This window comes from Manacus vitellinus, unplaced genomic scaffold (genome assembly GCF_001715985.3).
Source record: "Manacus vitellinus isolate BGI_N305 unplaced genomic scaffold, ASM171598v3 scaffold_39_pilon, whole genome shotgun sequence".
Classification (NCBI taxonomy): Eukaryota; Metazoa; Chordata; class Aves; order Passeriformes; family Pipridae; genus Manacus; species Manacus vitellinus.
The window spans coordinates 4381259-4395270 of NW_021940534.1; the positions used below are offsets into that span (position 1 = coordinate 4381259).

The 14012-nt window shown below is 38.1% G+C and overlaps 1 protein-coding gene across 4 annotated transcripts in view; it reads right to left on the reverse strand.

Annotated features, from left to right (window-relative positions):
• NUP153 (nucleoporin 153) overlaps positions 1-14012 on the reverse strand; it is a 31250-nt gene that overhangs the window by 5912 nt on the left and 11326 nt on the right. For 2 of the 4 annotated variants that reach the window (XM_018077666.2, XM_018077664.2), the window contains exons 9-18: positions 11971-12117; positions 11161-11213; positions 8554-8692; positions 6823-6960; positions 6354-6446; positions 6036-6126; positions 5629-5748; positions 3447-4055; positions 1343-1537; positions 71-913 (exon numbers count right to left, since the gene is read on the reverse strand). In XM_018077666.2, the coding sequence (XP_017933155.1) occupies positions 71-913; positions 1343-1537; positions 3447-4055; positions 5629-5748; positions 6036-6126; positions 6354-6446; positions 6823-6960; positions 8554-8692; positions 11161-11213; positions 11971-12117 (2428 nt within the window). The remainder of the gene's footprint in view (positions 1-70; positions 914-1342; positions 1538-3446; positions 4056-5628; positions 5749-6035; positions 6127-6353; positions 6447-6822; positions 6961-8553; positions 8693-11160; positions 11214-11970; positions 12118-14012) is intronic. The other 2 variants (XM_018077665.2, XM_008922298.3) reach the window with 2 other exon arrangements.

Genomic DNA, 14012 nt, shown 5'->3' on the forward strand with positions numbered 1-14012 from the left:
CAGTACAGCCTCAGAGCTATTATTTGATAGACACGATCAGACAAGTGAAGGCAAAAGATGTTCTGTTTACCGCAAGTACTGGTTTGTGCCCCAAATGCAAAAGGTGGCTTTGTCTGCTCACTTTCCTTTTCCGACGGTTTACCGAAACTAAAATTGAATACAGGTTTTGCTGTGCTCTCCTCTTTGGTCTGCTCAGTTGTCCCAGATGAAAAGATAGGTTGTGCCTTCAACTCTTCATTGTCAGATTTCTTTCCAAATGCTAATGGACCAGCAGAAGTGACAGAGTCCTGTTTTTCTTCTGCCCTTCCCAAAACAAACTGTGAGGCAGGTGCAGACTCCACACTGCCAAAAGAGAAGCCTCCCTTCATTGAAACAGTTTCATCCTTTTTCTCATCTGACTTCTTAAATGGCAGAGCAGATGATGCTACCTCCTTTTCTGCCACAGTTCCAAAAGTGAAGCCACTGACTCCGGTCTTATTCTCATTGGTAGCTATGGAAGAAGCAGAACTTGTGCCAAAACCAAAACCTCCCAAAACTGGTTCCTCTTTCCTTTCCTGTTGCCCCAGGTTCGTTGTTCCAAACTGAAATGTTGAAGGGGCCTGACTGGTTGTAGATGGAAGTCCAAAGGTAAAATTGTTACTTTTACTTTCTTTTTTACTGTCTTCTGACTTAGAGTCTGAGGAAGAAACTCCAAATTTGAAGTTTCCTGAGCCAGTAGGAAACTTAAATCCCCCAGTCACAGTGTTGGACGATGCAGATTCAGATGCAATCCCAAACTTAAAGCTACTTTGTTCTCCAAATTTAAAATTTCCTGTGCTACCCAAAGTTTGAGAAGATTCAGAGGACGATGATGGGACACCGAACGTAAATGATGGCGTTGTGGCATTTGTAGACACAGCAGCAGTATCAAAACCTGCAGAAATAAAACAACATCAAGTTTGCAATATATGATGCACCCACACCCACATACAAAAAACAAATAAGGAAACTCCACACTCCCTCTCTGTACAGATCTTTTCTCAATGGTGCTCTTCTGTCCAGCACCTGGCTTAGAAAAGCACTCTGCTAACTTCTTTGAAAGATCATGGTTTTAGTCTAAACTCCAAATGAACAACATGTAAGGCTCGTAAAGGACAACTATGTCACTGATATAAGCTTTTCTCTGAAAAAACATAACGTTTTTCTGGGGACTGGGTGTGGAAACGTAGGCACTGTACCTTATTTAAGCAATATTCCTAGACGAAAAAACAGACAATTTTGTCATACCTCAAAGGAAAAATCACTCTACTTAGAAAAATAAATTGCAAATTGCACACCCTTGTTTTTCCTCATGAAGTATTACCTTTGAGCTCTGCTTTGGTGCCTGGCTTTGCATTTTCACAGGCTATGCATTTTGTGGCTTCTGCTTTGTTTTGGACCAAGCAGACCTCACATTCCCAGCTTCCTTCAGGCCTCTTGAATTTGTCTAAATCCAGAAAACCTCCAGAAGAAGCAGAAAAAGCAGAAACACTGCCACTAGTCACAGGCACTGAACTCCCTGAGAAAGAAGCGCAATAGTTAATCATCCTACTTAAACTATAAAGTGAACATGAATTTTTTAAGAAACTCTCCAATGCTCACTAAATTGTAAAGTACACAAGCATAACAGTAAAAAACCATCAAGCTACAAGTTAATTTCAAACACATTCTGAGAATGTAAACAATAGAAACATCTGCATTCTTCGTTGCAATTTATATATGATTTTAAGCACAAACTGAACCAGTGACATTGAAACAGCAACTGCAGTTTATAAAATACAGCAACATGGCCTATTTCAGATGTAAATTACAGGTATTGCATCAGAGCTGCTAAAAGAATTTCTGGTGACTCAAGTAACTGGTAGTCAAAGTTAGCATCACTCAAGTTAATGATCACTGTCAAGTGATGAAAGGCTGACAATTTACTAGAATGACTCATTAGCAAGTCACAAAGACAGGAAACATTCAAAACTACACAGTGACAAAAGAAAAGAAAAAAAAAAAGGAAGTCAAAGCTTCCAAAGCCACAACTCTGTTCACTACAGAAGCTACACTGTCTTCAAGAGCAGCAGAAACAGGTTGCCGAGGCACGGAAGACAATCTTGCCTTCAGATTTTTTGTTTCTGATTTTTATCCCCCTATGAGATGTCACTTGCTGCTGCACCCCAACAGCAAACTTCAGCTCCACAGTGTGAGGAGTGAAGCAGACACCCAGAAGGCATAAAAGCATCACATAATCATCAGCTACAACTTTAAACCACTGAGGGTGGCATTTAAGAGAGAGGCAGAAGACAGTGTCTCAAGTTCAAAACATTAAAAACAGGAATGGGTCTTCTGTTCCACAGCACACCCAGAGAATTTATATTCACGCATCTTACCTGCCTCACTCATCCCCATGACAGACATAATATAACTGTGCAATTCTCTGTGCCACAGCAGTCATGGCAAACCCCTCAGTTCTAAAATTCTTCCTTGCAATGGCCAGAGTCTTGGACAACTGGCCAATAGTGCCAGCTGACCACTCTGAGGCTGGAAGTCCATGAGAACGAGCCCTAAAATGCATTACTCTTAGCTGAAGAAATTCCACTCTTCCTGCACAAAAGTACGATCTAGTCCATCTTATATTAATTGCCCCCCCCCAAGATGTATTTGCAAGGATGTTTTTGACATTAAATGATGTTAAGAGCCAATGAAAATTAGTGCTAAAATAATTATCTGTGGTTTAAAAAAGAATAAATTCACTCAATACAGTTACAATCACATATAATAGGAAAAAAACCAGAACTCAACTAAAGAAGGCACCGGCGTCCCCAAAGTCTGTAAGGACCCCGACTTCCCCAAACAAGGTCACACATGCTCTGGAAGGCTACCATAGCCTTCACAGGCATAGCTGAACATATGATTTTGTTCTAGCTTAAGACAACTAGTTAAAAACTACACTGTCTTGGAATCTGGCTTCATACCTCTGCTCAATTACACTCAAATGCTGACTGGACACATTTTTAGCCATGTTGTATAAATACTGTTTCTACTTAGGTTTTGAAAGAGAAAAAAAAAAGCCCAAGAAATCCAGTAGTTTTTAACTCTACGGAGTTCACATTTTTCCCCAATGAAAGGGAGTCAACTGGTTTTAAGTTAATTAAGGCATCCATTTTAGTCATTTTTCCTCACCAGCTGTAAAGCAGGGTACATTTGCTTCAATTCAGCTCTGCACTAATATATTTCACAATCAGTTCAACTCATGTGACAGGCTGGAATCTGGGCTGAGACCTCTGAAGTGCCTGCAACCATTCCTGCAGAGAGCCACTAATCCATCCTGTCTGGCGTACAGCCATGCTGCTGAAAATATTTTTTAGATGCCACTTATTTTGTTCTGTATAGAATGCACAGAGACTGAGATTGAATCAACTGAGAAGAAAAGGACAAACCTGCTTTGTCGGACTGACAAGCTACACATTTGGTGTCTTCTGCCTTATTTGATACAAGGCACACTGAACAGTTCCAAGAGCCTTTTGGCTGTTTAAATTTGTCTCCAAATCCCAGAGTGACTGTTGTGCCGGCGCTGCTGGAAGAGGATGTCACTGTCACCGAGTTGTCTGTGACCATTGGCATTGTCAGAGCAGGCATCACTCCTGTTCCAGGCTTTGGTGTCTCACATGCTATACATTTTGTAGCTTCAGGTTTGTTCTGGACCAGACAGGTATCACAATCCCATGTGTTGGGTGCTGGTTTAAACTTGTCTTCAAAGCCCAATGTCCCTGCTGTAGGGACTGTTGTCTTGACACAGTGACTTACACTTATCGTCTGTTTCGTACTCTCAACAGTTGACAGTTTAGCAGCTTCACATGTTACACATTTTCCATCTGTGGTTTTGTTCTGCAGACATGGGTCATATGTGTCAGACTGCCAAAATGAGGATGCTTGTTTAGAGGTGTCTTTACCTGCAGAAAAACTACTTATTGCAGGCCTTGTATAGACGACTGTGCTTGTAACAGGCTGTGCAGATGAACAGGAGGGTGTTTTCCCAGACATAAAGCCTAAATTAATTAAAAATTAAAATAATTAAAAAATTAAAAAAATCGAAAAAAAAAGGAGAGATCTTAGTGATAAAGCTGCATGTAAGTTACTTATAATACTAGACAGCATAAATTTAAACAAACTGTCAATGGTCACAACTATACATTCCAACCAACCACAAGAGGAAGTCCCTGGAAATCTTATCTAAAGGGATGAAATTTCATATGCTGTGCTGAGACACAACATAACATTTCTTTAAAGCTTGATTTAACTCTTCATTTCCAAGAAAGTTTTAAATACAAATCTCCTTAGTATATGCCACTACAGTGGTAGATACAAGTGTGAACAAACAATACTGAAAGCTGACTGTCATGGACTAGAAATAATCCAATTTCATTTTAAGACACCATGTCCAATCGAATCAAATTTCTAAAGCTATTTCTGTCGTAGTAGATGACTCACATTTACTTTGACAGCTGTACAGCAGTTGGTACCTGAAGCAGTAATAATTAATAAAAATTAAGACAACCAAACAATTTTTATCTATAATCTTTGTTCAAAATGCACTGGACACAAGCCAACTCCTTATTTAAAGGTGACAACTTTCCAGAAACAAGTACCACCAATATGGAAACACTAATGAAAATGCTACGGCAATACATCTTAAATATCAGCACAAATTACTTGTAAAGGTAAAATGAAGCATTTCTTTTTTTATTATTATGTTGTTGTTGCTTTGTTTTGTTTTTTTTTTTAATATCAGAAGTGTGGATTCAGAACCCGCCTCTCTTAAACTGATAAAGAAAACTAATGTCACTTCACTGGTAAGTCTTTCCTTAAACACACAGCATAATTTCTCTCATTTAGCTCTTTCTAATATAAAAAGCCACTGCCTTCTTAAGTAGTATATAGATTTGTCATTTCATAATAAAAAGACCTGCTACAACTCAAGGCTTATGGGAAAAGATCAAATTCAATATAGTCCTTCTTGAAACAAAAACCATCATCTACATACACACGCACTTTACTGAACAGTTGAAAACAACTGCAATTAAAATATTTTTAAGTGGAACAGCCCATTACTAATTAAAATTTACATTTGAATCGATAGTAACTGTTATGATTTAGGGCCAAAAGATTTGCAGCTTTTGAAACATCTTTAGGAATGACATTAACATTCTTCATTTCTGGAGATGGTGAAGGTGGGAAAGGAATGTTCATAAAGCATTTTACAAACATTTCATTTCCAATTACATAAATGTCATTTATTTAAAACAAAACATTGATTATTTGACTAATTCTTTTATATTTAATTTTCAATTACAACTTAATATGTAAGGAGAAACAATGCATTTGGGTTGAAGTTGCAGTTTTCTTTTCAGCAATGAAAGCCACTTACAATAGTATCAACCCTAACAGGTGCAGCATTTAATGTAATGTTCTCCTGTGTTTGTATTTATAGCTAACATTGCCTTAACTGTGACAAATGAGGGGCTTTTTTTGTTGCTGTTGTCGTGGGTTTTTTAAAAATCAATGCAATGATATACAAGTATATTTTTTGCAATATATTTTTTAAAGAGTTCATTATCTCACCAGGGCTTTTTAGGATGTCTAACACACTTCCTTGCTTTAAGAACTTAGCAGGTTTGCAGAGGCCATCGTATTCTTCTTCCGCTTCCTTCTTATTGCTGGTGCTGTTTACAGTGGTGCTACCTGTAAAAGTAAAACAAAACCCACCTTTTACAAAGAAATCCACTTAGTATATATTCACATTTGCTAGAAACAAGAATTTCCACATTTCAGTCCTCTTATATAAGAATCTTCAAAATTCTACCTTGTTTACAACAGTTTGTAGTTACAATATGGTTAAAAGCAGACCTGTCACTGAAAACACCTTTTGCCTGGAATTTGTAACATGCTCAGAAATGACAGAGATTATCTATTTCATATACATAAAAAGAGAATCAGCACTAGATTTTAAATGCTAAAATTTCTGTTACCTGGACTAAATAAGGATGTCACTGGTGTATCAATGGATCCAGAAAGCTCTGCTGACTTTGCAACAGGAACACTAAATGTAAACTTAATCTGCTACGAAAAAGAGAGAATTTTTAGATTCTAAGTAATTTTAATCAAATTTCACACAAATAATAACCTGAAATCCAGTCTTCAAACTTGTGGTGGATGCTGGATAACAAATTACAAGTCAGAAATCTATATATTAGTTTTTCCCCTTACCAGGGCCAATTCTGCTTTATTGCTCTGCAGTATTTTACTAAAGCCTTGAGAAAACATTGATCTTTATTTATTTTACTTACAGACAATGGAGGTAGCACTTCCACCTCAGTAGACTTCACAATTGGAGATGAAAATACAAACACGGGACTGCCAACATTACTTGCTGGTTGTACCTGTATTTTCAAAAGAATTAAGGTTTGTATCTAAAAGAAAAACATCCAGGTGAAACAACAGCAGCTACATGAATTCACTATCTAACAGACATTCTGCAGTGAAGTTGGGAAATCTGATCTTTGATATTTCTAATCCACAGCTAAGAGATATATGAAAATGAAGCTTGCAAGTGAGTGTATAAGATGAACAGAAGCCAAATCAAGAACTTTATGCCTCCCTCCCCAGGTCCCAAACAGAACACAACCGCGATTCATTCAACAGGTTATAAACTCATGCTGGCTAGTTTTATGAGCACCACAGAAAAAGTTAACATTCAGCAAAGCAGATGTATACTCATCCTGAAAAAGTGTCCACGATATACAAAGAAAGATTTACCTTGTTCATCGCAGCTTTTGAAACAGTGCTTGGTGATGACGAGACGGCACTACTGGCAGGGAAACTGAAGTTGAACGTCGGCAGCGATGTAGTACTGATAGGTAGGGGTACTTCGGGTAGTGCTGCTTGCTCCACCTCCTAGGTGTACATTTTAATTGTTGTAAATTTCAATTTTTCTTTAAAAGCTGTAAATTTGAATTTTTCACTTCCTTTGGAAAAGCTGTAGATTTTAATTTTCTTCTTTCACAACACATACTACCTTCCTACCCTATCCCAACTTTAATTTCTTAACAAAGTTAAATATAACAGAGAGATTTATAGGCAGAGCAAATTTTTAAAAGGAATCCTAACTTCCCCACATAAATCTGCCACATCATTTTTATTTATGGCAGCCCTGTTTCCATGCAATACTACATTCATCACCTGTCCAGTAAGAAGACTGAAAGTTAGCTCAAAATTGTTACCTGTGCAGAACAGAGAGGAGCACAGATCAGATTTGTTTTCTGTACTCTAGTTAATATAGAAACATAACCATTCTATGATGCCCTTATCTCTTCAAATTAAGAGTACAACTTCATGGCAAGTAAGAAAGTGTTCCTCTTGCAAAATTAGGTAGGACAGCTGGCAAAGTTTCTGAAGTCAATACTGCAGTGAACTTGGAAAAAGATAATGTTTAAAGAAACTTGTGTGCTCCTTTGAGTACGAAAAAACTCAAACCAAACCATAGCACAGAATGCCAAAAAAGAAAGCCTGACAAGCAGCACAGAAGATCATACTCTGGTAAATCTAATCTATATCATGTATCAGGATGCAAAATTTAAAACTCAGAAATCAGTGTACCTTGAGAACTTCTGGTCTTATCCTTGTCTTTTAAGTAGTTTGATTACCAAGACTAGATTAGTTAGGGTTTAAATGGGAATAGCCAATCTAATCACAATTTGCACAGTAGTACCAAGATCTACCCAGAAGCGACTAAGCAGAGATGTACATCGCTACTACAGAAATTTAATGTACCCTACAACTCACATATTTCAGAGATTTCATCTTAAGAGTCTATCACAACCTTGATATTGAGACCATTTCTATCATAAAAACATTCTCCAGTATCTACTACTTCTTCATTTTGCATCAACCAGAAGACTGATTTAAACTTTTTATATTTAAGATCCAGTAGTAGGCAGCTTACATAATAATACAGTCAGGAAAATAAACTTTGGGATAGCAACAACCATTGTTCCATTAAATGGACTTCTGCCATTAAACAAGAAAAAAAATGCCTCCACAACAACTTTGACTAAGTGCCAAAAATTGTGAATGATCATTAGCAGGCATGCAGAATGCTGTCTTCTGCTTCAGGTTCTTGGTCCCTTACACAACTTAAATATGAAATAACAAAATAAGCAAACTTTCTTTTTTATCTTGGCACTTGTTTCAAACATCATTCCTTTATAAAAACTCTACAAACTTCCACCAAATTTATTCATTCAACTACTAATTAGAAACTTTATAGTATGAAGCATATCCATGATAATACAACTATAACAAACATAAAACCAAAGCTCAGGCACTTCAAACAGATAACTGAACTGGAGCCTACTCTGAAAGCCACAGTAAAACACCCACAAAACCCAAGTGACATTGTTATAAATTACTATGAGGCAACGAAACTGGCATACTCAGCTAATTACTTCAGTAATCTCAGAGAGATCAATTAACCTCAGAGACCCTTACCGGCTGTTGTTTTTGTCCAGATTTTGATGCCGAGTATCGTTCTCTTTCCCTCCTCATCTTGCCACAGGCACTGTCCATTCTTCCTCCTGAAGACAGACCATTGGACGCAGGAGTATCGGGTTTGGGGTAGGTCAAACTGCTGGCACAGAACAATACATAGGTTGAGGAAGGGGGACAGAAAGAAAAAAAGAAAAAGGAAAAAAAAGGAAAAAACTCAACTTGTCAACTAATTGTTTCAAGCTATTATAGCCACTATTAATCCTAGAACTGTCACCTTCTAATTGGAATCAAAAAATTGTCCCACAATTTGCTAAATGCTGGTAAATAGATGGTGTTCTGAACAGCGAAAGCTGAATAAGAGCAGCAATGACAACGACATACATAAGAAACAGTCACAACATCCATAAAGGAATGATGACTAAGCCAGAAGACCCAAAATAGAAGAACTGATTTAGCTTGTTATTTTCTGATGTTTGCTTTTAATAGTCCAGACATTGGAAATTTTGACTGTCAGTTCTCTGATTCTGTGATGAGCATGTATCTTTGAAGGGTTATAAAATAACTAAAAATATATGGAAAGGGGTGACGGGAAAGAGCGTGTGTGTGTGTGTGTGTGTGCGCGCAGGCACACATGAATGCTGCCAACAGCTCTTATGGAATAGAAGAGGCTTAAACTTTTGTTGCCAGATAATATGACAAAAGCTTCACAAGCAGCTCTGGCTTTCCTGAGGTCATCAGCAGAAGCAGCAGAGGTGTTTGGGTGCGCCAACATTCCAGAAGTCTTTTCAGACATGAATACAGAACCCTTTTGTAAGGCATACAAAGGCATTTCTCTGTTCATTACAAAAGCCTAGATCCAAGCCAGAAGACTTCCTAATCCAAATGGGAAGGAAAAAGAAGAAAACAAACAACCCCCCAAAAACACACACATCCCCCCCACCAAAAAATAACAAACCCATGCGACATTCCAAAATAGAAGTGAACTAGGGAAAAACAACGGTAAAAAGTACTACGGCATCAAAATGAAGTATCCCTGGAAAAATTACCATATTAAGCTTATCCTGCAGCTAAGCAGTCAGTTATTACAAAAGTACATTTGATGACACTGAAAGACACAGGTCAAGTTTCCAGAGGACTGAGGAAAACAACTGGTCTAAATCTGTCAGATAGTTGCAAACAGTCTGCTTAGCACTGTAACCACTGAGAGGAAGCCAGATCCTTAAGGCCATATGCTCAAACTTTTATCTAATCCAAACTGACAATCAATTTGAATTCTGAAAAAAAATCTTATGTCAAAATACATCTTTATTCAGACAATTATAGCATGTCTATGATAGCCCATATTCCTCTTTTCTGTTAACACCTGTCAGCTTCTAAGGGGGAAAGACAGTGTTCTGTCTCCAAGCAAGTAAGTCCAATCTACAATTCTGACACAGGTTTAAAAACTAAACAGCCTTTGGTAGACTGGACAGAAGTGTACTGAAGTACTGCAGGTTAGCTGCACAAAGGGACTCTGGCCCTTATCAGTGTTGCATCCCTGCTCCAGAACATGACACACAACAAAGTCTGCCTTGTAAAAGAACTAAAAAAAACCAGAACCATCTACTCTAAAGTCAAAAGTAGAACACAGCAGTAAACCTTGTGAACTAAATAAAAAGCAGTATCAGTTTTCTAGATCTCCCTTCTACATGGAGAAAGGAATTTTACCAAAGAAAATTTAGAATAATTTGAAAACCCACAATTAAAATCTAACATCTGTTTGCACCTCTGCCAAAACCACCTCTGCAAAGATGGTTCTTGTAAAGACAAACTACTTGATGATAAAACAAAGGGCTGGCTTTGGGGTTTTTTGCAAGCCAAAGAATGGCCAAGACAACATAAGAATTGTTTGGAAGATAAACATAGAGCCAACATGTTGGCAGATTCCATACTGTTCTTTGAAAGGGAGGAATCCTCAAAAAAAGCATATCTTTTGATCTAACAGTGTCTTAATTCAAGCATAACCCAAAAGATTAGTTGCCACGAACGGAGAGCTATCAGTATTATCTGGAGGTGAAGTCATTCTATCTAAGACAAGCGAGCAGTGTAATGTAAGATAATCTCCTCAAGAAGAAATACAATTATTAACTCCCCTGGAATTTTGTGTTTCAGACACAAGCTAGCATTTGTCCTCAGATGATTCTAAAGGGCTCCTGTTTTTCATGCAAACTCACAGAGCAGACAAGTGACTTTTGTCATGTAAGAAGCATTAGAAAATACGTTCCCCCACTTTTTTGCTTAAAAAAGTTCCTAAATATTGAATATACTCTAGAACTGTAAGGCACTTCACATTATGAAGAATTTTCAGAAAGAAATTCCTGTAGGACAAAGCTTTCAGACTCCAAGCAATTATTTAATTAGCTGAGACTAACAGCTGTACCCCTGATTAAAATCAAGATGCACAAATGGTTAAACTCTCTCATAATACAAAAATTTTTTCACTTTTTCTATTCCCTTTTACTGAGAACTGTTACTGCCCTTTCAAAAGAAGGCAAGCATGCAGACTGCAGTGACAAAGGAGAGGGTGCTCTTCTCTCAAGTGTTTTAAAATTAATAGATTTGTCATACCTTTCAGATGGTTTTACAGGCTTTTCTGCAGGAAAACTCTCCTGTGTCATGTCCTGCAAAATAGGTTCGATTTATTTCAAGATTTATCTAAATATATTTATAAACAAAACACACAGAGAAGACAACCAAATGTAGATGTTTCGTGCTGGTGGTTTGGGTTTTGGTTTGTTTGTTTTAACACCACTGAATACACCTGATCTGCTTAAGCTTGTTCCCTAACTACTATGCCTATCCACTTAATTTCCAGCCCATGTATTTAATACCTGGTCATTTTTACATCCAGGTTGATACTGGAACCATGGGTGGCTTTTTTTTTCTGAAAGAGATACCAATATTGTTTTAAGGATAGTTTACTGGGAACTTCATTTACACCAAAGTGATCAGAATATGTAATTAAGAAAGTAATCCGAATGGGTAATTGTCAGAAATCTCACTTGGAGCCCACAGCTCACCAGAAAGACCTTGTACACAACATCAGCATGTTCGATCAGTGACAGCTTTGTGTACAGGAGCATATAAAAAGGAGAAGTTTTGTGTTTTAATATTCTTTCACTGAGAACAGCCTGGCCCAATAGCACATCATCACATTCTGAAAAGAAGCACCAGCCACACAGTGTGCCAAATATACAATTATGTTCATAAAATCTCTAAGCTATCTCCTTCACAGTGGTTCCCACTGTCTTAATGCTTACCTCAGACATACTATCAGTACTCCATCAAGAAAGAGCAGAATAACTTAGTAAAATAACTGGTTAGAGACATTCCAAGCTTGTAAAATGCAGGCAAACAAGGACCAGAAAATTTACTTACTTGATGCTCTCTATCTCCCCTTTGGTGAATTTTTCTGGAATTAGTAGCTGATTTCAGAGATGGTTTAAAATACGTGATCCGACCCCCTGACAGGGAGAGTGGCTTTGGTGTCACAAGTTTCTGGACAGGCGGATGCTGTGAATCCATCTTTGAAAGGAAAGGAGCAGTCAATTTATCCTTGCACCCACCCAAATTACCACAGCATTTACTGATAAAAAAAGTTACAGAACCATAAACCTCCCATCAGCCTCAGCGCCCAGTGAAAACTATCTGGAAGTGTTGAAAACATTTAGCTTGTAGAATGAAACCACCAGAATATCAGTTATAAAATCCAAAAAGCTACAGAAGTAGTTGAAGTCTGGCTGAACCCTATGTCAAAATTTGGCAAAATAAATCATATTACTATTAGCAAAATAACTTGTTTGTATAATATGCTCCCATCCTTTCCTCTCCTCTGCTCTTGTTGTTTTTTGGGGTTTTTTTTACCGGTTAAATCCATTATTTTAACATGCAAAATGTAAAGCAGTGTTAAACCAGATTCTGGGTTTCATTTTTTCTACATTTTCCTCCTTTGAAGTTAACACTGTGAAAAAAAAAAGTTGTAAAATAACTTTAAAATAGTCTCATTCATTAATACATGTTCCAATAACATGTATATTAATGACTTGCATTTGATGCTGTTAAAAGTACTGGCCTGACTTTCCTTGTCAAAGCATTTTCACAGACAAAAGCTGATTTTTGACAGAAAGCACTGTACCTTCTACAAAACTGGTTTAACTGAATTGAGAAAGAAGAAAGACCCCAAAAGGCTACACTATTTAACAAATCATCTGCAGTCTTGATGATCAGGATAATCAGATTTACGATACATGCTATTATTTAAATTAATATCAACAGAAAACTGTGTTTACAATGCAAATTTAATTTCACAGTATCTCAAAACTCTTGCTAATGAAATTCATGTTGCTCTATGTATAAAGTTACTTTATTCTAAAAATTATTAAACTAATTTCAAAATCTTGAGTAAAATGCACGTTATTTAAGTTCACAAAACCATTTTGAGTGAAGAATGGTCCACTGTTGGTATTAAATATAAAGCAAATAGAATTGGAATAGAGTATTTTCAGCTGTAAAGGACAAACAAAAATCATCTGACTGGTCAACTGACCACTTCAGGGCTGACCAGAAGTGAAAGCATGCTGTTAAGAGCACAGTCCAAATGCTTCTTTAACACTGACAGGCTGGGGGCATCTCTAGGAAGCCTGTTCCAGTGTTTGACCACACTCTCAGTAAAGAAGTGCTTCCTAGTGTCCAGTCTAAACCTTGCCCTGAACTGATGCAGCTTTCAGCCACGTGTCCTGTCACTGGATCCTGTAGAGATCAGCACCTCCTTCTCCACTTCTCCTCCTCAGGAAGCTGTAGAGAGCCATTGAGGTCACCCCTCAGCCTCCTTCTCTCTAAACTAGACAAGCCCAAAGTCCTCAGCTGCTCCTCCCAGGACAGGCTTTCCAGTCCTGTCACCAGCTTTGTTGCCCTCCTCTGGACACATTCAAGGACCTTCACATCCTTCTTGAAGTGTGGGTCCAGAACTGCACACAGTGCTCAAGGTGAGGCCGCACCAACGCTGAACACAGTGGGATAATCCCCTCTCCTGACCACTGGTTGTGCCATGTTCGATGTACCCCAGGATGTGGTTTGCCCCCTGGGCTGCCTGGGCACACGCTGCTCACACTAAGCTACGGCTGACCGGCACCCCCAGATCCCCTTCTGCAGGACTGCTCTCCAGCCATTCCTCCCTCAGTTTATACTTGTGCCCACATTACTCTGTCCTTGGAGCAGTATCCCACCTGCCCCATGCAACCTGACCTTGAATGTTTCCAGGAATGGGGCATCCAACACCTCTCTGGACAACCTGTTCAAGGGCTCTACCATCCTCATCTCCTTATATCTAGTTTAAATCAACTCTCTTTTAAGTGATAAACAATTACCATTACCCCTTGTTCTATTGCAACAGGCTCTGCCAAAAGATCTGTCCCCATCAT